Genomic DNA, 22,502 nt, shown 5'->3' with positions numbered 1-22,502 from the left:
GGATGAGTGAAAGGTACATGGGAACCTTCTGTGCTATTTTTGTAATTTCTATGCAAGTCTAAACATTTCTCAAAGGGGAGGAAATCCTTGTGAACTGGCCATCTTAGAATCATAATCTCTAATTTATTTAATGGCTAAAATGAAAAAGACTGATGATACCAAGTGTTGGCAAGGATGTGGCACAATGGGAAGAAATTTTGGAAAAGTAGTTTGGTAGTTAACTACAGTTGAATGTAAGCATATCACATGAAGCAGTGATTCTATTCCTAGGTGTGTCCTGGTTTATATAAAAGTCAAAACCAGGTAAAATTGAAATATAGAGTTTAGAAGTGGTTATCTAGGAGGAAAGGGGGGGACTATTCATGATGGGAGCTTCTGGGCGTGTAAACAATGTTGTATTTCTTGACCTGGAAGATGATCATGTGAGTGTTCATTTTGTATTAATTAATTGAACTCTACTTTGTGCACTTTTCCTCTTGTCTGTTATACTTTGAAGTGAAATAAAAAGGTTAAAAACAAAGTGAACAGAAATGTAGAAAGATTCAATGATTTTAACATCTTTTCTAAGTTTACTAATACAAAAACCTGGCCAAATTATTAGGTTAGATGGAACTATTATTTCCATCTCAACGGTGCATGGGAAAATGGGAACCTGGGGGGAGGAGTTGCCTCCCCTGACATAAGAAAAGTAAACTGAAGAAAAATTTCACCTGATTTCTTTCTGCATGTCTTAAAGCTCATTCAACTTGTGTTAATGCTTCTGTTTTCCAGATAGCTAGTCTACTGGATAGCAGCTTTCATTTGGTACCATTTTTTGCAGCTAACTTATAATGCCTACCTTCTCACCTGGTTATCCCAACGTTTTACATTTATCCTACATTCTAATTTACCTATAAAAACAGCTTCTACTTTATTATAAAAAATAATTTTACAAAATAAAGGATTGTAAGCATTACACTCAACCATATGCCTCATTCTGAATTTTCTTAGGGTGTTTGTTGATGATATGTGTAATAAGTATTTATACAGCTGTAATCAGTATTCATACACTTCTCCTTTTCACTTAACCCTATTTTCCTACACAAACTTTTTATTTTGACTGAGTTCACATATTTGTCATAGTAGGTAGCTACAAGGTGCATGCATGCGTGCTAAGTCACTAGAGTCATGTCCGACTCTTTGCGACCCTATGAACTATAGCCCACCAGAGATGGGCAGAGGATCTGTCCAAGAGATTCTCCAGGGAAGAATACTGAAGTGGGCTGCCATGCCCTCCTCCAAGGAATCTTCCTGACCCAGGGATTGAACCCATGTCTCTACATCTCCTGTATTAGCAGGCAGGTTCTTTACCACTAGGTGCCACCTGGGAAGACCCAGCTAGCTACAAGGTATTCTATCTTAAGTATCTATGCTGAGCCTTTTTTGACTTAACTGATTCTAATGTTCACGGGAAGCACAATTCCTCTGTATCCATCTCTAATGGGTCAGTCTGGACCAATTGTTTCACTTCTGCTTTTTCCTCAAAGTTGCAACCCTATTATTTTCACCAGTCATGTCAAAACAGGGTTCAAGAAGTGACAGGTTAGAATGTGTGAGTCCTCCCAAGTATCTTATCAAGAAATTTTTTACCTCATTGATCCTTTATGCCTTGTTTCATCTTATGTTGCTCATCAGTCTAGGACCCATTTCATACTGTCATTATATTTAAAAATTATCTCATGGGTCAGGGACTGAAAGAAAGTAAAGGTATGATAACCTGTGAACTCCAGGCTATGATTCACAGTGGAAAGCCCACTATATTCTATACCTCATTCCTTCTTCAGTACAAGCATCTACAGGAAAAAGTGAGGAGGGGTAAGAGGCAGGACTGTCTATTCTTCAATAAATTTTAACTTAACCCTCCTCTTCTGAACTAGTCTCCCTCATGCTGATGCAAAAGGATGCTGTCACCCAGCATCCTTTGCTGTAGCTACATCATCTGAATTAAGACAATCCTTCCAGAAAGACAAACATCACATAATAACACATATATATGGAATCTAGAAAGATGGTACTGATCATCCCACTTGCAGGGCAGCAAAAGAGATGCAGACATAAAGAACAGACTTTTGGTCACAGTGGGGGAGGGAGAGTGAGATGACTTGAGAGAGTAGTATTGAAACATATACAGTATCATATGTAAAATAGATAGCCAGTGGGAATTTGCTGTATGATGCAAGGAACCCAAAGCTCTGTGACAACCTAGAGGGGTGGGACGGGGAGGGAGGTTTAAGAAGGAGGGGACAGTTGTATGCCTGTGGCTGATTCATGCTGATGTATGGCAGAAACCATCACAATATTGTAAAATAATTATCTTCCAGTTTAAAAAAAAAAAAGAATCCTTTTCTTGTGGCTCAACAGTTTTGCATGGTCTGGTCAAACTGAGTCAACATTTTCAAAGTATGAGTATGCACATTTTTTTTTTTGCTGTTTCTTTACTATTTATGATGCAAATAAATGTTACTGAATGTGTTTTGGAGCCTTAGTGGACAAAGTGTCAGATGATAAGGAAATGGAGAAGAATCTAAACTTTCAAATTGTGTCTTAAGCAAAAAATTTCCTTCTGAAAGGATTTTTACAATATGTGGAGTTTTCCTGGAACAAATCTCTACTTAATAAAATCAGATCTCCTGGGAATTCCCTGGTAGTCCGGTAGTTAGGACTCAGCGCTTTGGGGGCAGGGGGCGGGGTTCCATCCCTGGTCACCTGGTCCCATAACTAGGATCCCACAGGTTGTGCGGTATGGAGGCCAAAAAGAAAAAAGAAATAATGAAGTTGTCCACTTTGACCCCTCTTCCGATTTAAATCAGGTCCCCTTTATAACCTTAAAAAAAAATAGATAAAAGCAGATCTGTAGAGTCAACACTCTTGCCTGGAAAATCCCATGGACGGAGGAGCCTGGTAGGCTGCAGTCCACGGGGTCGCGAAGAGTCGGCCATGACTGAGCGACTTCACTTTCACTTTTCACTTTTATGCATTGGAGAAGGAAATGGCAACCCACTCCAGTGTTCTTGCCTGGAGAATCCCAGGGATGGGGTCGTACAAAGTCGGACACTACTGAAGTGACTTAGCAGCAGAGTCAACATTTTTGATGCTTACTGTATTCACGGTCATGTTCTAGTCACCAACCACAAGACCACCAGAGGGCGCTCCTTCCCTGTCGATCCAGCCTTTGTCAGCAACTGAAAATTCACGGTAAACTTGACTTTTACACTCTGGAAAATTTTTACATTTAATCCATAAATATTTACCTAGAATTTATTGTGCTGCCAGGAGAAGGGCTATGTTCCCAAGATCAGAATTGTGTTAGTCACAATTCCTAAACCCAGACGCTAAGAGCATAGCAAAGGCTGAAAGTAAATAGCCGGCAACAAGGTGGGATAAGTGAAGTTTCTAGATCTGTGGAGTTTGCTATTTAAATACTGGCTCCTGGTTTTAGAAGCCAGGGGCTTCCCAGGTGGCTCAGTCGTAAAGAATCCGCCTGCCAAAGCAGGAGACGCGGCTTCCACTCCTGGGTCCGGAAAATCCCCCGGAGAAGGAAATGGTAATCCACACCAGTATTCTTGCCTAGAAAATCCCATGGGCAGAGGAGCCTGGCGGCTATAGTTCATGGGTTTGCAAGAGTAGGACACGACTTAACAGACAATTCATTAAGAGATCCCAGCTTGCTCGCGCTCTGTAACCATGACATCGATCTCCGCCTTCAAGGTACTGCGTAAACCACAGCCAGAGACCTGTCCTTAGGTGGCTCCAATAGTTGGCCCCGCAATTTCAAGTCCCCCATCCTCTCCCTTTTTTCAGGGCTTCCCGCAGTTCTCTTACAGTTCGCTTCTGCTCCAGACCAACACTTCAGTTGCCCCCAGGCCCAAGGACAAAGAATTACCCATAACAGCCACACCTGGCTCCGCCCATTCTTTTTCCAATTTAAAACCCGCGGGCTTTTCCTGTTCGGCTTTCCTAGACTTCCTGTTTTGATTCTCGCGACAGCTAGGAGGCCTCGCGTGAAGTTTGCTTCGCGACCCCTTCTGCGTTTTATAGACCTGCATGACTGTGTCTCTGCCTACCCCCACCTCATTAGCGTTCCTCTAGTCAGGAGTGGCGTCTACGCGGCTAAGGAACCCCTGAATGAAAGCGCTTGGCTGCGTTGAGAGTTACCGACCGCTTCCGAGAACTCGACTTCACGAGCCCTCGGTGCGCATGCGGATCCTGTTCCTCTGGGCGGTCCAGAGGCCCAGGCGGAGGCCCGGCCCCCAACCTCGGGGTTGATGAAGAGGCCAGCCCAAGTCGCTCTATCTCGGGCCAGCTCCTTCTGGACCGAGCCTGACTGAATAACGTCCCCTCCCTGGCTGCAGAGCTCAGTTTCCGACTCTACGAACTGTACTGCCGCGCAGCTTCTGTAGGCTGCTGGGGGCAGGCCGGGGCGGGGTCTGGCAGACCCCGGGTACCGCGGGCAAGCCTCCAGGAATGTTCTCTTCCCCGCCCCCAGCCCAAAGTGCCACGTTGGCGCTAGTGGCGGCTTCGAGACCGAATGCCTCCGGCGCTGCCTGCCTCGCAAGCATAACCTGTAATTCCGACCAGGAGCACTGCCCATTGGGGTGTTGCCCCGCCCACCTCTCCCTGCGGCCGCTAGTCAGCTGGGACTTCTAATCACCCGGCTCCTGGGGTTGAAGCACCTGCCGGATGTGGGGAGGGAGGAGGCGGCCAAATGTGAGGAGGCAGAATTAAGCGCCGAGTCTCTTGGCGACTTGGCAGAAAAGTGGAGTGGACAGGCCTGCAATTGCCCCTGGGCAGCGGGGAGACGTTAGTTGGCTTTGCCCTGCAGGAGCGCTCGACTTGGCACCAGAATTCTTACTGCTTTGCCATTATGCAGCTCTTGTAGCGGATGGGACTGTAAAGTCAGATGCTACAGGGCCTAGCCTTTCAACCAACTCTGGCTTCTCAACTACCCTCCTCTCCCATCCTACCCCCTAGTCCCTACGTCCATCCCAGCCCACCCCACCCCAACTCTAGCCCTTTCCAGCTTGGGTGTCCGGTTACTGCTCTTCTGTTCTGTGACTTTGGCCCAGGCTAGGGGGAAGTGGCCCAGGAGGGTCCCGTGCGGTTGCATAAAATTGGCAGCTTCAGAACTAGGGGAGGGGGTGGGGTGTGCGACGTCGAGGGGGCGGGGAGAGGGGGCGGAGGAGCTGATCTCCGAGTGCAAGTCCGTGGGCTCTGTCACAGATTCTCAAGTCGGAGCAGAGGTGGCTGACGGGCCCTTTCCACTGCCTGCTTTTTTGGACAGGAGTCACGGCTGCTCTGAGGGGCATAGTCCCGGACACTAGGTGAGCTGCTCTGGGCCCCAGGGCATCACCCCCGCAACACACACGCACGCGCGCGCGCACACACACACACACAGACACACACACACTCCTCCGCCCTACTCCCTTTCCACCCTTGTTAACAACTCCTTTTCCTGGGACCATCCGTCCGCATCCACCTCTGGGGCAGGAAGCTTCAGAGTTAGATGGGTGGTGGTGGTGATTTCTGTGTGCTTGAGCTTTACCACTCCCTCCTCTCATCTCTCCCTAACCCTTAAGAACAGCCCAATCAATTCCTACCCAGCATAACTGATGACCCCTTCAGGGTCACTCTGCCTCCGTGTCCAGGGTCTACTTGATTCCGAGGTAGCAGGGGAGGGGGCAGTGCTAGGGTTCAGGTTGGTAAGAGGAACAGGGAGGTTGCTTCTGACCTTCCTGACCTGGCTTTCCTTCCCGGCAGGGTGCCACTCACGCGCTGATGCCCCAAGTGCTCTCAGGGCTTCCAGCTAATCATGCCACAGCCGCCCGCCGCTGCCTTGGCGCTGCCCCTGCTACTGCTGCTGTTACTGCTGGTGGTGCGGACGCCGCCTCCGACTGGCGCGCGGCCACCCCCAGGTCCTGATTACCTGCGGCGCGGTTGGCTCCGGCTGCTGGCGGAGGGCGAGGGCTGCGCTCCCTGCCGGCAAGAAGAGTGCGCCGCGCCGCGGGGCTGCCTGGCCGGCCGGGTGCGCGACGCGTGCGGCTGCTGTTGGGAATGCGCCAACCTCGAGGGCCAGCTCTGCGACCTGGACCCCAGCGCCCATTTCTACGGGCGCTGCGGCGAGCAGCTTGAGTGCCGGTTGGACGCAGGTGGCGACCTGAGTCGCGGAGAGGTGCCGGAGCCGTTGTGTGTCTGCCGCTCGCAGCGCCCGCTCTGCGGTTCCGACGGCCGCACCTACGCCCAGATTTGCCGCCTGCAGGAGGCGGCCCGTGCTCGCCCGGACGCCAACCTCACTGTGGCGCACCCCGGGCCCTGCGAATCCGGTACGCACGGTCCAGGGCCCCGACCCCCGGCACTTGGGGCTTCTTCTGGCGTTGCCCCCGGGTCCCAGACGGCATGGATGTCTGGCCAGGGGAGTGAAAAAGATGAGGCCAGGGAGGCCTCGAGTCCATTATGAGCTTACTCTCGGGGTTGGTCCGCGGAGGCCGCCGCCTGAAGGTGGGGGTCCGGAGCTTGTCAGCAAGCGGCGTGCGCTGGGGTGCGTGCAAGCTCCAGAGCCGCCTGGCAGAGACCAACCCTCTGAGAGAGCAGGCACATAGTTAACGCTTGGCCTCAACTTTGAGCGAGTGAAGGGAGACTGTCAGACTGCCCAGGCCTCTGGAATCCAGGCAGGGAGATGGGTTCCTGTGAGATGCAATCAAGTTTCCTTTGAGCAGCTTCCTAAAAACAGTGCTTAGTTAACCTAAGCGCCGAGCCTCTCGTTTAGGGATTAGTGGGGGAGGGGGGCTCTCCCAGCTTCTCCTCCCCCATCCCAGGGGGCTGAGGGCCATTCAAGCCTCAAGTTTTCTTTGGCTGCTTTAGTAACCTTCACTTCCTGAGCCCCCTTGAGGGGTCTGGTTTGGCTGGGGCTGCTGGGAAAACAACAACTCTGGGCTTTCTGCCTGCTGCCCAGATTGGTTTCAGTGTCTTTGCCTTTGCCATGTGGCTGCCCCACCTCTCCAGGGTGGGGTGGGGAAAGAGCTGCTTCTCTGGCCTTTGGCAGCTGGCACCTGGTAGGAGAAGGGGGAGGATGTAGGGGAGGGAGGTGTTGGTTATGAACACATTAGGATAGGGGCCTGGAGGGTAGAATGAGGACAGGGGAGCAATCAGGGGCAGCCTGTGGCGGCCAAGCTGAGGTGTGGGTCTCTGTGCTTGTTCATGCATCCTGTCTGCCTGTCCATTTCCATCTCTGCATTCCTACTCGTGTGTATCTGCAGCTACATTTGTATGTACTACTTGTGTGTACTTGCCGTGTTTATGCATGTGTATTTACCTCAGCATATATTGTGTTCCTTCACAAACACATTCAAAATGGTTTGTTATATGGGGTCCTTGCTGGGCTGGGTGTGCCATTCTATTCTCAGGCCTCCCATCTCTACCTCCAGCACCCCAGATCCTGTTGCACCCATATGACGTTTGGAATGTGACAGGGCAGGATGTGATCTTTGGCTGTGAAGTGTTTGCCTATCCCATGGCTTCCATAGAGTGGAGAAAGGACGGCTTGGACATTCAGCTGCCAGGGGACGACCCCCACATCTCAGTGCAGGTAGGGGCAGGGAGCAGAGGTCCCTCTAGAAGGTCCTCCTAGACCTTCACCAGGGTCCTCCTAGAAGAATACTGCTGACTCCTCCTGGCTCCAGTTTAGGGGTGGACCGCAGAGGTTTGAGGTGACGGGCTGGCTACAGATCCAGGCTGTGCGTCCCAGTGATGAGGGCACCTACCGCTGCCTGGCCCGCAATGCCCTAGGCCAGGTTGAGGCCCCAGCTAGCCTGACAGTCCTCACACCAGGTAAGGGAAAGCCCTGAGCTCTGGGGGCTGGGGGAAGGTGGTAGATTCAGGCCCTTGACTGTGTCCAGGTGTGATGTGCATGTGGGTACACACACAAGCATGGCTTTTGCACAGACTGGGATACGTGGGCACTGACAGCACCTCTCTCCTGTTCTCTCCCCTTTGTCCATATGTGTTTGCAGACCAGCTGAACTCCACAGGCATCCCCCAGCTCTCATCTCTGCACCTGGCTCCTGAGGAGGAGGCTGAAAGTGAAGAGGGTGAAGATTACTACTAGGTGCAGAGCTGTGGCACGTGGGGGTGGGTGAGTGGGGGTAGTTTTCATTCCTGCTCTTGAAAAGATCTGGAAAGGCAGAGCAGGGCCCCTTCACAGATTGATTTAATGCCTTTAGTGGGAGAGATGTGATGGTGATGGGAGAGACAAAGATTGGAGGAGGGTAAGAAGAGAGCCAGAGTCTAAGGGAGGTGTGATGCAAAGGGGCCCATTCAGGAGATGCTCTGGCCAGAATAGTCTCTTGTGTGGACTGACTAGGCAGAATGTAACAGTTGCCTGCTGGTTTGTAGGCTAGGTGAGTGGGTGGGTGGGTGGGTGGCTGGCTGGCTGGGGAGGAGCAGAGCTGAGACAAAGGCTTGCAAACACCAGGATCCTCCACTTCTTTTTAGCAGCCCTCCCTCCAACCCTGCTCAACCAGTCTTCTGACTGCTCTTCTGCATAGATCCTGCTCTTATTCTAGAGCTCAGTCTTTCCCTAACCTGTTTACCCTTCCTCAAAACTCACCTTCTACAAAATTTCCCTCTCATAAATCCCAGTTCACTTACTAAGTGGTGTTTGCCATCTGCTGTCCAGGAGAGCCTGATAGAGCATAGTTTATTTAGCTCAGTGCAGTAAGATGGGCATTTGGTCATGTCTAATTTTTCTGTCATTCTAGAAACTCCGTGAAGGCAGCACCATATCTTATACCACTTTGTACTGGACAGTGCCTAGCACAGAACTAGGCACAGTAGGCATACAATAAAGACTTATGAAACAAACTGAGCCACACAGATGGTTCATGCAGATTTGCACACAGAGACCACATTTCTTTAGGAGGCCTTCCAGGGTACTAGGAATCTGGCTTCCAGAAGTTGTAGGTCCTGCTCTCTAAGCACGTGCCTGCCAGATGTAGAGGAAGTCTGAGCTGCACACCCCCTCACCCTCCTCCACCGGCAGGACAGCTGGAGCCATCAGATTGGGAGGGAGGGTATCCTCCCAGTCTGCACTCCACTGGGGCTGACCTAGAGACAGATTGCCTGTGCCTCTGTCTTCTCCCCAGGCAGTGTGGGGAACCAGATCTATGTGGGTAGGACCGAATATGAAAGCATAAATTGGATGGAGGAGGGGAGAAGTTTGGTCACATGTATGAACCGCACCCTAGGTTTTCCCTATGAATCCGCCCATTTTCCAGCTGAACTCAGACAAAGTCATGTTAAGTCTGTATTCTCATCTGCCCCAACTGACATGTCCTCTCTCTGGAGGTCCCTCACAGAGCCGTATTCTTTCGCTCCCGAAAGCTCTCTCCACCCTTTCTTACCTATCCCAGGGACACTGGTGAGGCGCAGTGTTTATTGACTGGTTGAAGGAGCAAATGAAAGCTTAAGTTCGAGAGGCCGAGACCCTGTGTGTGGATGTCAAGGGCCTCCTACGCGCCTGGGCTCCGCCCGAAGCCTGGCGCCACGACGGGAGAAGTCGTGGTTGGCTCGGTGTCTGAGCTTGTCCTCTGAGGCCCAACGCAGGGAGCCCGGCCTTTTGGGAGGGGTGTGGCCCAGACCCCAACCCAAGGGCTTGGCCTCACCTCCCGTGGAACCTCACTGCCGAGTCCTGGCTGGAGTCCGGCGCTTCCTGGAGCTGTGCTCAACAGCTCGAGCGGGTTGAATGCATACTTGGGGCAAATTCTAAGTCGACAGCGAAATCAGGAATAGGGATGTGAGCGGTGTGGCGGCGATTGGGGGGAGGAGCAGGCCATTAAGAGTCTGGACCAGAAGGAGGTCTGCTCTGCGCTGGAAGAGGGGACGGGGGTCTGGGTCCTCGGAATCCGCCTGGGAATCCGCCCCTGACTTGTTCTTTGCCACGACTCCGGGCCAGCTGGGCACAAAGACGCCCCCTGGCGGGCCCATCAATCCTACTGCGCCCGCTTGGGGAGCAGAAGCTCTACTAGATCCTAGAGGGTCACACTCGTCCCCAGAACCTGTACTCCCTGATCGGTTTTGCAGACTTTACAGGACGTTCAGGTGCAGCCTCCTTCTAGCCTCAGTTTTCCCCTCCGCGGCGCTGCAGGTTCAGGCCCCACAGCCTTGACTAGGAGGAACCCCTCCTGCCTCCCCCTCCCCCAAACTCCTTCTCCCGCCTCTGCTCCAGCGGACTGGCTTTAATAACGTCGCTGGAAAGTGACACGCGATTTATTATTAAAGTAATGCGGGGACGGGAAAGGTTTAATAAACGCGCTGCAATGCCGAGGATTATTTTCCGCAAATAAATGAGAGCGCGCGAGGCGTTTTAATAAATAATTTCTCGCCGCTCCCAGGGGAGAAGAGAGAAGGGGGAGGGGGAAGGGGAAGCCGAGTTGCTGCCACAACTCCCGGCTTCGCTTCCCCCACGGGTTTCCAAGCCTTTCTCTCGGCTTTCGTCCTAGGTTGCTCACACCCGACATGTGAGGTTCCAGGAGAGCTGACTCTTAGTGGTCTAGGACTGAGGCGGGAGAGGCTCTGTCCCCTCCTCACCGCCCCCCCCCCCCCGCCCCGGGATTTTAAGTAGTTTGCCTAAGATGTGGAATGAACTTGTATCCAGCCCTCAACCAGAGGTCTGGAGTCAAGACTGGACCAGAACAGGAAGGGTTAAACCGAGACCCGCCCCTCCCTCTCGGAGGGTACCCAGTCTCAGGGCTTGGCCACTCCCCTCCCGGCTTTCGGCTGACCCGGGCTGGGCGTCCATGCAGGATACGGCGGTAACTTGTGGAAGGGAGTTGTGTGTACAGGTGTGTAGGTGCTACACGTGTTCAAATGACCCTGGCTCACTCCTCAGACCATTTGGGGAATAGAGCCACTGGAAACCAGTTGCTGTTTGTTAGCTCGAAGGCTTCAAGGAAATGTCCTTGAGCCAAGCTGGTCTGAACAGAGGGAGTCCAGGTAAAGCCCAACTCTTAGCTCTTTGGTGAACTCGGTGTGTGTGTGTGTGTGTGTGTGTACTCGAGGGCTCAGCACAACTGGTGTAGCTCTTTGGTGAACTCGTGTGTGTGTGTGTGTGTGTGTACTCGAGGGCTGAGCACAACTGGAGCCCCAAGGGGGAATCCACTTCTCCAACAGAAGCCTGGAGGCCCGAGAGGATGAATCTGATTTCAAAAAGGACCAAGACTGCAGACCTTGGAGACCAAGGACAAGTCCTTGGCGTTGGTAGGTAGGGGACATCTGCTCGGCAAGTTCTGTGCCTCTCGGAGAGATGTCTCTGGAGACACCTCTGGCAACCCCGGCCAGGGCGGGGGTAGGTGGTGGGGACGACGGGTACAGGAAGTAGTGAAAGAGTGCCATCTGGTGGTTATTTCTGGTTGCGGCAGCCAAACCTGGGTCCAGGGTCTTGAGACAGTTAATTTGGAAAAATTTGAGTAAAAAGGTGCTTGGATTTGTGTTTATATATGTATGTGAAGGTGCACATGTATATGTTCTATATATATGATATCTATAATATGTTTGTAGTAGTTATGTGTGTATATGTGTGTCTACATGCACTGTATACATTTTATATACACATATATGTATGTACGGGCTTCCTTTTGTGGCTCAGCTGGTAAAGAATCCACCTGCAGTGTGGGAGACCTGGTTTTGATCCCCGGGTTGGGAAGATCCCCTGGAGAAGGGAAAGGCTACCCACTCCAGTATTCTGGCCTGGAGAATTCCATGGATTGTATAGTCCATGGGGTCGTAAAGAGTCGGGCACGACTGAGCAAGTTTCACTTTCATACTTTCATATGTGTGTACATCACAGTATGTTGTGTATTTAAATTATATAAAGACATATATATGTATGTAGATAACCATGTAGGTGCATATATGTATATCTGTATATAAGCACTGTATATATGGATGTGCTGTTATTTGTGTTTTTGTTGTTTTTTAGTTGCTAAGTCATGTCTGACTCTTTTTGTGACCCCATAGACTGTAGCCTGCCAGGCTTCTCTGTCCATGGAGTTTCCTAGGAAAGAATACTGGAGTGGATTGCCATTTTGTCCTCCAGGGGACCTTCCCAACCCAGGAATCAATCTTTACCATTGAGCCACCTGAGAAACCTCTTGTTATGTGTATATAGCTGTATACATATATGTGTTTGCAAATACATATTCCATTATATGCCATTCTTTCACCAAATATTTATGTGCCAACACTGTTCTTGGGGCTGGAGATACACCACAAAAAAGCACATTGTCTTTGCCCTCATGGAACTTAACATTCTATTCGAAGATATGCATGTGAATTAATTACATACATGTATGTTTACAGGATTGCATGTGCATGTTGTGTAGCTCTGCTTACATATATATGTGTGAGGAATAGACGGGCTTAAATACTCTGGTGGGCTTGGAGATTCGCTGTTTTTTTGCTTAAACATTCAGGTCCCATTGCCTAGGACTCTTAAGTATGTAGGCAGTTGAAGGCAAAGGGAAAGAGCCTGGAGACATAGGATGATAACCTTCTAGGATAAGTTTTGGATATTTCCTCTGAATGACTAGGTTCTTTTAAACAGGGAACAGCTATGTAAGTTCACTTAGAGTGATGGAATGTCAATGAAGATCGAGTCTCACCTTTACTCAAAGCAGAGCAACTTAGGAGGAAGGATGATGGGTTGGGGGAGTGGGGGTGGGAATGGAGTCTGGAAGACTGGAGGTAGGAATAGGATCTTGGAGGACAGTGGTAGGGGCATTTAGAGCTGGAAGGGATCTGATCTGGGAGGTAGTGATGGGAGCTCTGGGACTCAGTTGTAGATAATGGGGGTGGTTTGAGAACCCTTGAGGAGGGATGAGCTGGGGGACAGAGATGGGGTCTGAAGGGAGTAATGAGGTCAGGATAAGGGATGGGCTTGGGGAAGGGTACAGAAGCAGAGGCTCTGGTGGCAGGGAAAACCACTCTTGGGGTGGAATTTGGAGGCCAGCTCTGATGGAGTCATCCTTTCCTTTCTGCCACTCCTTCCTTTTCTATGCGGGATCCCCTAATATTCTTCTCTAGTCCTCTCTCCTCAAGCTGGGTCCCAGACATGCTATAGACAGAGGAGAAGAGCTCAGGCTCCAGGACTCTGCCTGCCTTAGGTAACTCCTTGGTGGCTGAAGGAGGCAGAGCTCACAGCACCCCTGTCCCACGAAGCTCCATCCCAGCCCTCTGGGCCATTGCCTGCCCCACTGCCATTACCAGCTTCCAGACTGGGCTCAGCCCAGGGGTTTCAAACAACTGTGACCTGGAAAGGTCACAGAACATCCCCTCACCACACACACATTTCCGAGACTGAACTAGGAAAGGTGCTTCTGAATCATTCCTTCCTTCCCTCCTTTCGCTGGATGTTCTCCAGACACGGTCGAGGCCAGAAGTCTTCAGGTGCCAGCCTCACTCTTGCTCTGTGGTAACACCTCATGCCTGACCCTTACTTCTCAGCCTCCTGTGCTGGGCTACTTCATCCTAAAGTCAGAGTTTATGTCCCTTCATTGACTCGCCTCCCCTTCTTGAGTCCTTTTCTCCCCAGAGTTGAGATCTTAGGCCCCCAGATTGTGACCCCAGGGACTAAGACACAGACTGGCTCCTGGCCTGGCTTTATTTTTGGTATTTTCTCTGCCATCTGGGCAACTGAGAGCTCTCGGAACAGGGTGAACAGTTATGAAAATCAGTTTTGGTAACAAGTACTACCCCACAATCAAGGTTCACTCTATCTTGATGGGCAGCACCAAGGGAAGCAGGATGGACTTGAGGGTACTGAAATGGGGTCATGAGAAGTGAGGGGGTCTTCCAGGATGAGGGTTGAGGGCTCTAGGGAAAATTACTTCCTGCTTCCCCTTGGTTCCCCCTTTCCAACCCTAGATCATTAGGGCAGGGCTGGAGAAGGCCCCCTAGTTCTTCTGGATGCACCTGGCTCTCACAGGGGCCCAGTTCTAACTCTGGCTTCCCTGCTTCCCATGCCCCTCTCCTAGTACCAGAAGGGGTTAGTTAAATTCTGGGGGCAGTAGTGGGGATCTCTAGTGGAAGTGGTCTCTGAAGGGTAATGATGATATCGTTTCCTAGTCTTTGGGCTAAGATCAAGTGAAGGGTAATTTTAGGTCTTTGGAACAGAACTGGGGCTCTTGTGGGCAAGGACAGGCTGGCAAGGAAACATGAGGTATGTGGTACTGCTTTTTAAGTGCGTACCTTGGGCAAGTTTCTAAGCTTCCCTTCTTCCCAGTCCTCAGCAAAATACTGATAAAATGTCCCCTATAAGTGCTATGATGAGATTAGAGATCTTGTAAGTAGTATCTGAAACACAATAAGTATTCAACAAATGGTCAATTTTACTATCACTTTTTCTGGGTGGGGGAGTTGCATGGAGATGGGGCAAAGTACCTAGTACAGAGATCCCTGCTGAGGTGTGTGGGTAATCACAGTCCCATGCCTGCCCATAGGAGGCCTGAGGAATTCTGTCTTAGGAGGAGGGGAAGGGCTATGACAAGGTGGGGATGGGTAGGGACTGGGCTTCCAGAGAGCTTGGCAGCCTTCACCCTCACCCCCACCCCCTCAGGGACCCCCTGTCAGAACCCAGGACTCTAGCTCTGTACTTGGAGGGAGGGGCGCCCTGGAAACTCACTTCCATCCATCTCTTTTATCTGGGTTGCTGAAGGGCTGGAGCTCCAATGGGGCCTCTGATGGGGAACAGATACAGACCAGGCGGAAGCAGCCGGAACAGTGCTGAGTTGGAGCTGAGGACCAGGCCAGGGGGTCAGTGAAGACAGATAAAGCTCAGAGCAGCTGGGGACTCAGGAGACTCGTGGGGAGGGGCAGCAGGGGCTGAGGGCAGGCTATGTCCTGTCCTAGGAGGAGGCGAGGTCCGGAAGCTTCTGATGGGGGCGATGTCCATCAAGGACTTCAAATGGCCAGCGGAGGCCTTTAATGACTCTTTGGGAGGAAGGAAGGGACCGAGCCCCCTGCCCTAGATGTGGCTGCAGGAAAGCCAGGGTGCCTGTCCAGGATGAGGGTCGGTCCTGGAAGAAACAGCCTGGGAACAGTGTCCAGGCCAGAGGCAGGGCTTCTGGGGCCTATCTTCCCCTTAAGGCGAAGATGGTGAAAAGGTTAGTAAGCAATCCTGCGATTTTAGTTCCTGTTTTAATTAACTTTGAAGGGCTTGGGGCCTCCCTGAACACCAGGGAAAGGAGCAGAGTAGACGTTTATTTTCCTCCTTTCCTTTTTAAAGACAATTTTATTAAATCACTTTGTTTTCATTCTGGCTTGAACACGGGGCATTTAAATGGAAAAGTAATTATTTTACCTCGTTTGCTTATGGTGAGAGGAGAGTCAGGAAAGGGAGGGATGCCGGTAAGAGGAAGAGGTTGGCAGCTTTGGGCTGGCACTCGTGTATGTGCACACACAAATGCCCTACAGACAGGCCCGCACAATCAGGCTCACACTCACAGCAGCCTCGATCACCACACGAAGCCCCTCACACTGATGCACATTGTGTACCCACAGAAAGACACACCCTCCTAAATGTAGGCACCTCAGCACTGGCAAGCTTGGAGCATCCGCCCTCCTGAAGATAAACTCCTTTGCCACCGCCATAGTTACAGGCGAACGCTCTCTCTCCTACACAAACACTCCCGACACATCAGGCTCACAGCACAGGCCCCCCTCACCCCTCACAGGTACCCTCATATACCCCTTCCAAGCATCAGGGGGTATGCACGCATGTGCACACACACACACCTCCAACATATTTAGACCTTTTCAAGACAGTTGAGTTGTATCATCATCAGTACATACAGATTGAGACAAACAATTCTCCTCAAACACACAAGCCCGGGATTTCCCTGGTGGCCTAGTCCTGCCAGCCTTGTGAGGCCAAAACAAACAAACAGAAATCAAAGACTCAAGCGCACCTCGACAAGGACACCTGGCAACAAAACTGGGGGTGAGATGCGATTCTGTCATGGAGAAAGAGGGCCCCCAAATCGACCTACCCGCTAGGTGACTCCATGTGCCCCTTTCTCTGTGCCTGTAACATTCTTAGACCAATCTCTCCATCTCTCCTGACCCTGATTCTGCAGCCTCTGGGACAGTCCCCCCTGCCTCTCACCCGTTCCCCACCCCAGGCGTGGGAGAAGGCCAACAGGTTTCTTGGGCTCAGCTGCCCTGGCCAGAACTGGGTTCTAACTCAGGCTTCCGCACCTCCTGCCTCCCTCCCCCGCTGTGTGGACTGGCGTCAGAGGGGTTAAAACTTGGGTAGCGCACCCCCCCCTCCACTCCCACCCCTGGCTGATACTTGGAGGGCCGGGTTCGCGGGAGGGAGCCATACCTGTACTTTGTCTTCATCTGTCACCGCTTCTGACAGTCAGATACATCTTGTGGGGGGGCGTGGGGGGCGGGGGAGCAATAATTAACCTCTCCCGCCTCATAGCCTCATACCCGAACGCGGCTGCCTGCCTGCCTGCCTGCCTGCCTTCCTGCCTGGCTGCCTGGCTGGCCAGCAGAGATGACTGCAGGGTCTGCAGAGTGAAGAAAGGGGGGGGCGGGGAGGAGAGGGAGGGGGCGAAGGGAGAGCGGGAGAAGCTGGAGAAGCGCGCTGAGAGGAGGGACCCTGACGTTTTTATTGCCCTGCCAGCCTCTTTTCTGCACCCTTCTCTCCACTCTCTTCCTGGGGAACTGCGGGAAGTTGGGAGAAGTGATCTGAGGGAGGAGAGAGGGAGAAAGCCACGTGCACTCACCTCTTCCCGCTGGGAGTTCAGGCCTCTCTTGAAGGCCTGGAGGCTGATTTGGAAGCACAGTGGTGTGAGGGGGAGTCCTTCATACACTAGTGTTGCACAGGGACAAGGAGGAGGAAGAGGATGCCAGGCTGGCTTTTCTCATTTGTGGCAGGTGACTCATGCTTGTGTTAAGGATGAATTATTCTTCCAATCAGTGAACAGGGATCAGTCTCATAGGAGCTACCATTGAAAAGGACTCCAGATTTGGAGTGGGAGATAGAGGATGCTTCTAAAAAGTCAAGTAAGGTCGGGGTGGGGGTGGCTGGACTCAGAGCTTGTACGGGAAGAAGACAAATTTGGGCTGGGTCCTGGGACGAAGCAGGTGGGACTCAGGGTCAGGCAAGAATCACCTGCAGCCAAGGAGGCGAATGTGACTACAGCATTCCCAGCAGCCAGACTGCCAAGCGCTGGGGTTTGTCGAGGGAGTAGAGAGGAGACAGGAAGGAGAGGTGTTGTCACTGCTGGTCCCTCCGAGGGTGGGGTGCAGAGGGGAAGGGCCCTGCCTGTCCCCTGGGCAGCCTGAAGGCCAAGAGATTCTAGCTTTCTCTATCTCTTTGAGAAGGTGTTACTCAAATCTGTCATCTGCAGTGTCTGAGAAACAGGACCTTTGCTCTAAGGTCCCTGATTGAGTGGTGGGCACAGCGTTGTTCATGAGTCAGCATCCCTGGTTCTCACCCTGGTTCTGCCAGTAGCTAGCTGTGTGACAGAAGATAAGTCATTTAACCTCTCTGGACCTCAGCTTTCTCATTTGTAAAGTGGCAGGGGTGGGGAGTTGAGGGGGGACTGACAAGAGAAACTCTATAGACGTTGTCAAGACTCACATCCTGTAATCCAGCAAGATCTGAGGAACCTCAGCAGGCTCAGCTGTGCCCCCACCACCCCTCACATGTGCTGTGGACCCCTCCCACCCCAGAGCAGCACAGACACAGCCCCAGAGTGCATTTCTCTCTCTCTCTCTCTCACACACAGAGCCTCCTTGCCCCTTGTACTGTGCATCCCTGGACTTCCAGTCATCTATGAAATGTGCTGTGGTTGGGAAGGAGCCCAGGGCCAGGGCACCCCAACAGAAAAGCTGATTGTATACATTTCTGTTAAAAGAAAAACGGAAATGCCTTAGCAGAGAGTGGAGTGTGGAGCACTGAGGCAGAAGGCTAGCTCCGGAAAGGACTTGCAAGTGGGGAGAGGGATCTTTGGGAGAGGGAGGAGAGCCCTGGAGAGGTGAGGAGAGAGAAAGAAGCAGAAGCCTCTGCTCAGCTGCAGGGGACTCACGCTGAGAGTGTGGAGTGAGACGCTGACAGCCCTGTCAGGAAATCACCTCAAAGCGTCCCACACCCTGGTCTGCCAGGCTCCATCTCCCCAGGGGAGGAACCCCAGTGAGTCACGCTGCTGTCTGTCCCCTTGATTCTCCTCCCCTCCCCCTAAACACACAGCCCTGCTCTAAAAGAGGGAATTCATTTCTGGCTATTATTTTCCTCACCTGAAGAAATGCTGTGCATTTTGACAGCACCAGGGGAGAGGAGAGAAGCAGGAAGAAGTCAAGACTGCCCGGGTTGGGGTCACCTAGGATGCTCTGTGTTACCCAGAGGCATGTGGTGCCTAGGATGGAGCTGGTCTCCCAGGCAAGTGTGGCATTTAAGAGAGAAGTGGACTTTTCTCTAACAGCATGGAGTCCAGAGCAGCAGTGGGTCAGCTGGGACCCATTAGGGGCCCTGGAACAAATCTAGGCTCTTGCATAGGCTCAGCCCTGGTGAAGGAGAGGCTTGGAGTTTGGAGAGAATGGTTCAAGCAGCCTTATTTGTGGAGTGGAGAGTCTATCTCAGCCTTGGAGGTCAGAAATGAGTTCCAGTCATTTGGGGAATATTCCGGGCTTTCTTCTCTAGCCCTGCCTCCTTTCTCCCAGCTCCCCTTCTGTGGGAATAGGTCTCAAATTCCAACCCCAACCCCCACTTCCCCCACTCATCACCTTCATAACTCCCTAGTCTGTTTTTCAAGAATTCTTTTTAATGTTCTTCACTTTTAAAATATAGTACATGAATATATGCTTATGAAAATTTCAAGCAATCCAGAAATGTGTAGAGCAAGAAGCAAAATCCCCTTTCCTCCTTCGCACTAATTCTCTCTTCTCCATGAGTTACTGGGGTTAACAATATGGTATGTATTCTTCTAGGTCTTTTACATATTCACTACACACAAACACACACAAACTAGATTTTAAAACAATTATTGTATTGATTTATGTCATACTACTATTTTACTATTTGCTCATTTCACTTTAAAAATGTCAGACATCTTAGCCAGGTCAGCACATAAGGATATATCTTGATCCATATAGGTATATTTCACATAGTACTTCATAATAGATTTAACCAATTCCTTAGTGCTGGGCTTTTATGCTGTTTTGAAGTTTTTGCTCTTACAAACAATGCCACAGTAAACCTCCATAAACCTATGTCATTTTGCACAAGAATGAGCATATCTGAGATTCAGATTTCTTAAAGTGGCACTGTTGGGTCAAGAGATATGTAGTGTATGTATATCTAACCCTGACTTTCTCTTTGAAGCTTGAAACCCACATTTCCAAGCAAGAGTCCACAGATGCTTGAAAGACAGGCCTACTGAGTGAGTATTTACAGGCGAATGTCTCCCAACACTTCAAATGCAGAAAGTCCAATCCCAAGCTCCTGATCCCCTCCTCTTCCATCCTGCTCCCTGCCTCCCAGCCTCCTTGCTTTGGTCAGCATCACCCTACATATGTTATTGCCCAAGCCCCACACCTTGGATCATCTTTACCAAGGTGTCTGTGTGTCCAGATTTGCCCATAATTGTCCAGTATATGTGTACTGCCCTGGTAAAATGATTGATAGTACCTCTTTGTACTCAAAACTGTTCTGGATTGGGCAATAAATTAAATCACCACTCTATTCCTCTTTGGGCTTTCCTTGTGGCTCAGCTGGTAAAGAATCCGCCTGCAATGCGGGAGACCTGGGTTCAGTCCCTGGGTTGGGAAGATCCCCTGGAGAAGGGAAAGGCTACCCACTCCAGCATTCTGGCCTGGAGAATTCCATGAACTCTATAGTCCATGGGGTCTCAAAGAGTCGGACATGACTAAGCGACTTTCACTTTCATTCCTCTTCATCTCTGATTCCTAGTCAATCCATCACCAACTCCCATCAACTCTCCCTTCATTCTTCTTTCTGTTGCATGGCTCTAGATCCCATCATCAGGCTTGAATAAAAACAGCCTCCTAACTAGCTTCCCCACTCTTCATCTCTCCTCCCTTCGACCCATCCTTTCACTCTATTGACCATCATGTCTTTTTAGGCCACTTCCTGTATCACAGAACTCTCTTGGTTCCCATTGCCTACAAGACTGAGTGCACTCAGGATCCATCATCACACTATAGTTCACCAGAACAGGTATCTCCCATCTCCATAGATCAGGAATCTGTATCACCTTAGCTGGAGGAGGAGCAGGAGTCAGGCACTGGAAAAACTGTTCCATACCCCCACAAAATGATGAAGAGAAAGACTCCTTGGGATGGAGTGGGATGGAGTGGTTGGGATGAAGCCTAGAAGGTGACTTGGTGTCTCTCTGAATTCAGATCTGGGGTTGTCCAAAGAGAGAAGTCCCCTTGAGCATTCTGTCTCTTCCTGCTCACCTGCTTTGTCCCCTGGTGCCTCAAAAACTCCAGCCAGTTTCTCCTCCGTCTCTTGTTCCAGGCCTGGAGACTTCAGGAACACCTTTTCATGTTTGGCTCTTATCTAGCTGCCACCTGCTTACTGCACCCCATGCCACCTCAGAGCAGTGTCATATGTGATTAGAGATCATGGGAACTTCCAGTCCTTGAGTGAGAGTGAGGGTGGTGATGTATATATGTAGTGTTGTTAGAATGCACCCTCAAGCCACTTTAAACCCCACCCTGGGGAGAGGACTCTCAGGAACCTTGAGGGCACACCCAATTGGAACTCCCTATTCCTCCCCCATGATGTTAACTCCCTCCCACCTGAGCCTTTGGGATAAACCTCTGGGGTGCCTAACCAAACTTCAGGGCACCTGCAGCCTCCCCACTCCCTTTCCTGGCATCCCTCCCCTCACTCAGATGTTGCCAAATGGATGGTGAGTTTGGATGGGTCCTGGTGGCCGAACTCCAAGCAGAGGGGGAGGCATCCTGGCCCCCTGCCAGCATTCTGTCTGCAGTAATTTGGCAGGAAAGCACCAGCTGCATATATCTGCACATCTGTTTATGCCTCTGGCTTGTTATTTATTCTCTGCCTTTCATGGGCAGCGGAGCCAGAGCACACCTCAACTCTTCCCAAGTTAGATTAACCAAGAAAGAAGGCTGGGACACTCAGTCACGACAATTGCTGATGTTCATTGAAGGGTATGCCTTCTCCAGCAGCTGCTGCCACTTTTTGTAGAGACACAGAGGAGAGGAGCAGAGAGAAAGGGAGGGGGAGGGAAAGGGTGGAAGGAGAAGGGAGGGGAAAGCTGTGGAGTTAGAGCCTTAGTCATGCTGGAGTACTTAAATCAGGTGGGCTGATCCCTGACTGCACTGTGGAGAGGGATAGTTGGCCATTCTTTCAAACACAATCTCTGCTCTTCCTTCCTGCTAGACACAAGACTTCAGCGTGTGTGTATGTGTTCTTGGATGGTATGGCTGAGAGTAACTCATGGGGATATGGTCTTTAATAGAGGTTAGGTAGGATGGTCTTCTTTGAGGTACTTAAATAACTCTTCTTGAGGGATTTCTAGGGCACAGACCTGGTGGTGGAGAACCACAAGCCAGGCTCTGTCCCTGGGATTAATAAGGAGAAGGAGTGAGAAGAGGAGGAGGAAGAGAAGGATGAATAAGAGAAAGAGGAGGAGAAGGAGAAGGAAAGAGAATGTTAAAGAACGGAGAATGGAGAAGGAAATGGCAACCCACTCCAGTGTTCTTGCCTAGAGAATCCCAGGGATGGCGGAGCCTGGTGGGCTGCCATCTATGGGGTCGCACAGAGTCGGACACAACTGAAGTGACTTAGCAGCAGCAGCAGCATCAGACAATTCTTAAATTGAAAAGAGATTTTCACAGGGGAAAAAAAACAATCCAGGCACACCTCATTTTATTGCCCTTCACTTTAATGCACTTCACAGACACTGTGTTTTATACAAACTGAAGGTTTGAGGCAACCCTATGTGGGCCAAGTCCATGTTTCCAATAGCGTTTCCTCACTTCATGTCTGTGTCACAGTTTGGTAATTCTCCCAGTATTTCAAACCTTCTCATTATTATGTTTCTTTCGGTAATCTGTGATCTTTGCTGTTACTGTTTGTTTTCAGGCACCCCAAACTGTGCCCATATAAGATGATGAATTTAATCCATAAAAAAAAAAAAAAATAACGGAGAAACATGATTGTCAAGGAAGAGAGAGAAGTGAATGGAAGGACGTGGAACTTTGGAGATCCTTGAAATGGCTGGGGTGCTATCCTTGGTCCTGACCAATAAAGGACCCAGGAATTGCCCAGAGTCTGTGTCCTGGATGGGGCTCCAAACTCCCTACACTTTCTTTTGAAGGTAACTGGATAATTCTGAAGTAAGGACAAAGAGCTTGAGCCTCACGTGGTGGTGAGAACTGAATCCATAAGTCCGACTTCTCCCCCTCCA

General features: G+C 50.7%; 1 protein-coding gene across 1 annotated transcript; it reads left to right on the top strand.

Annotated features, from left to right (window-relative positions):
* The first annotated feature begins 4,718 nt into the window (after window positions 1-4,718).
* Window positions 4,719-22,364, top strand: KAZALD1 (Kazal type serine peptidase inhibitor domain 1). Its single transcript, XM_043476832.1, is given in 7 exon segments — window positions 4,719-5,360; window positions 5,797-5,841; window positions 5,843-6,359; window positions 7,461-7,621; window positions 7,716-7,863; window positions 8,046-8,140; window positions 22,178-22,364. Coding segments are annotated over 5 exon segments (948 nt in total). The 5' UTR covers window positions 4,719-5,360; window positions 5,797-5,814; the 3' UTR covers window positions 22,178-22,364.
* The last annotated feature ends 138 nt before the right edge of the window (window positions 22,365-22,502 follow it).

Source organism: Cervus canadensis, chromosome 8 (genome assembly GCF_019320065.1).
Source record: "Cervus canadensis isolate Bull #8, Minnesota chromosome 8, ASM1932006v1, whole genome shotgun sequence".
Classification (NCBI taxonomy): Eukaryota; Metazoa; Chordata; class Mammalia; order Artiodactyla; family Cervidae; genus Cervus; species Cervus canadensis.
Note: the sequence above shows the minus strand (reverse complement) of the source record. Positions and strands in the feature narration are given on the sequence as shown.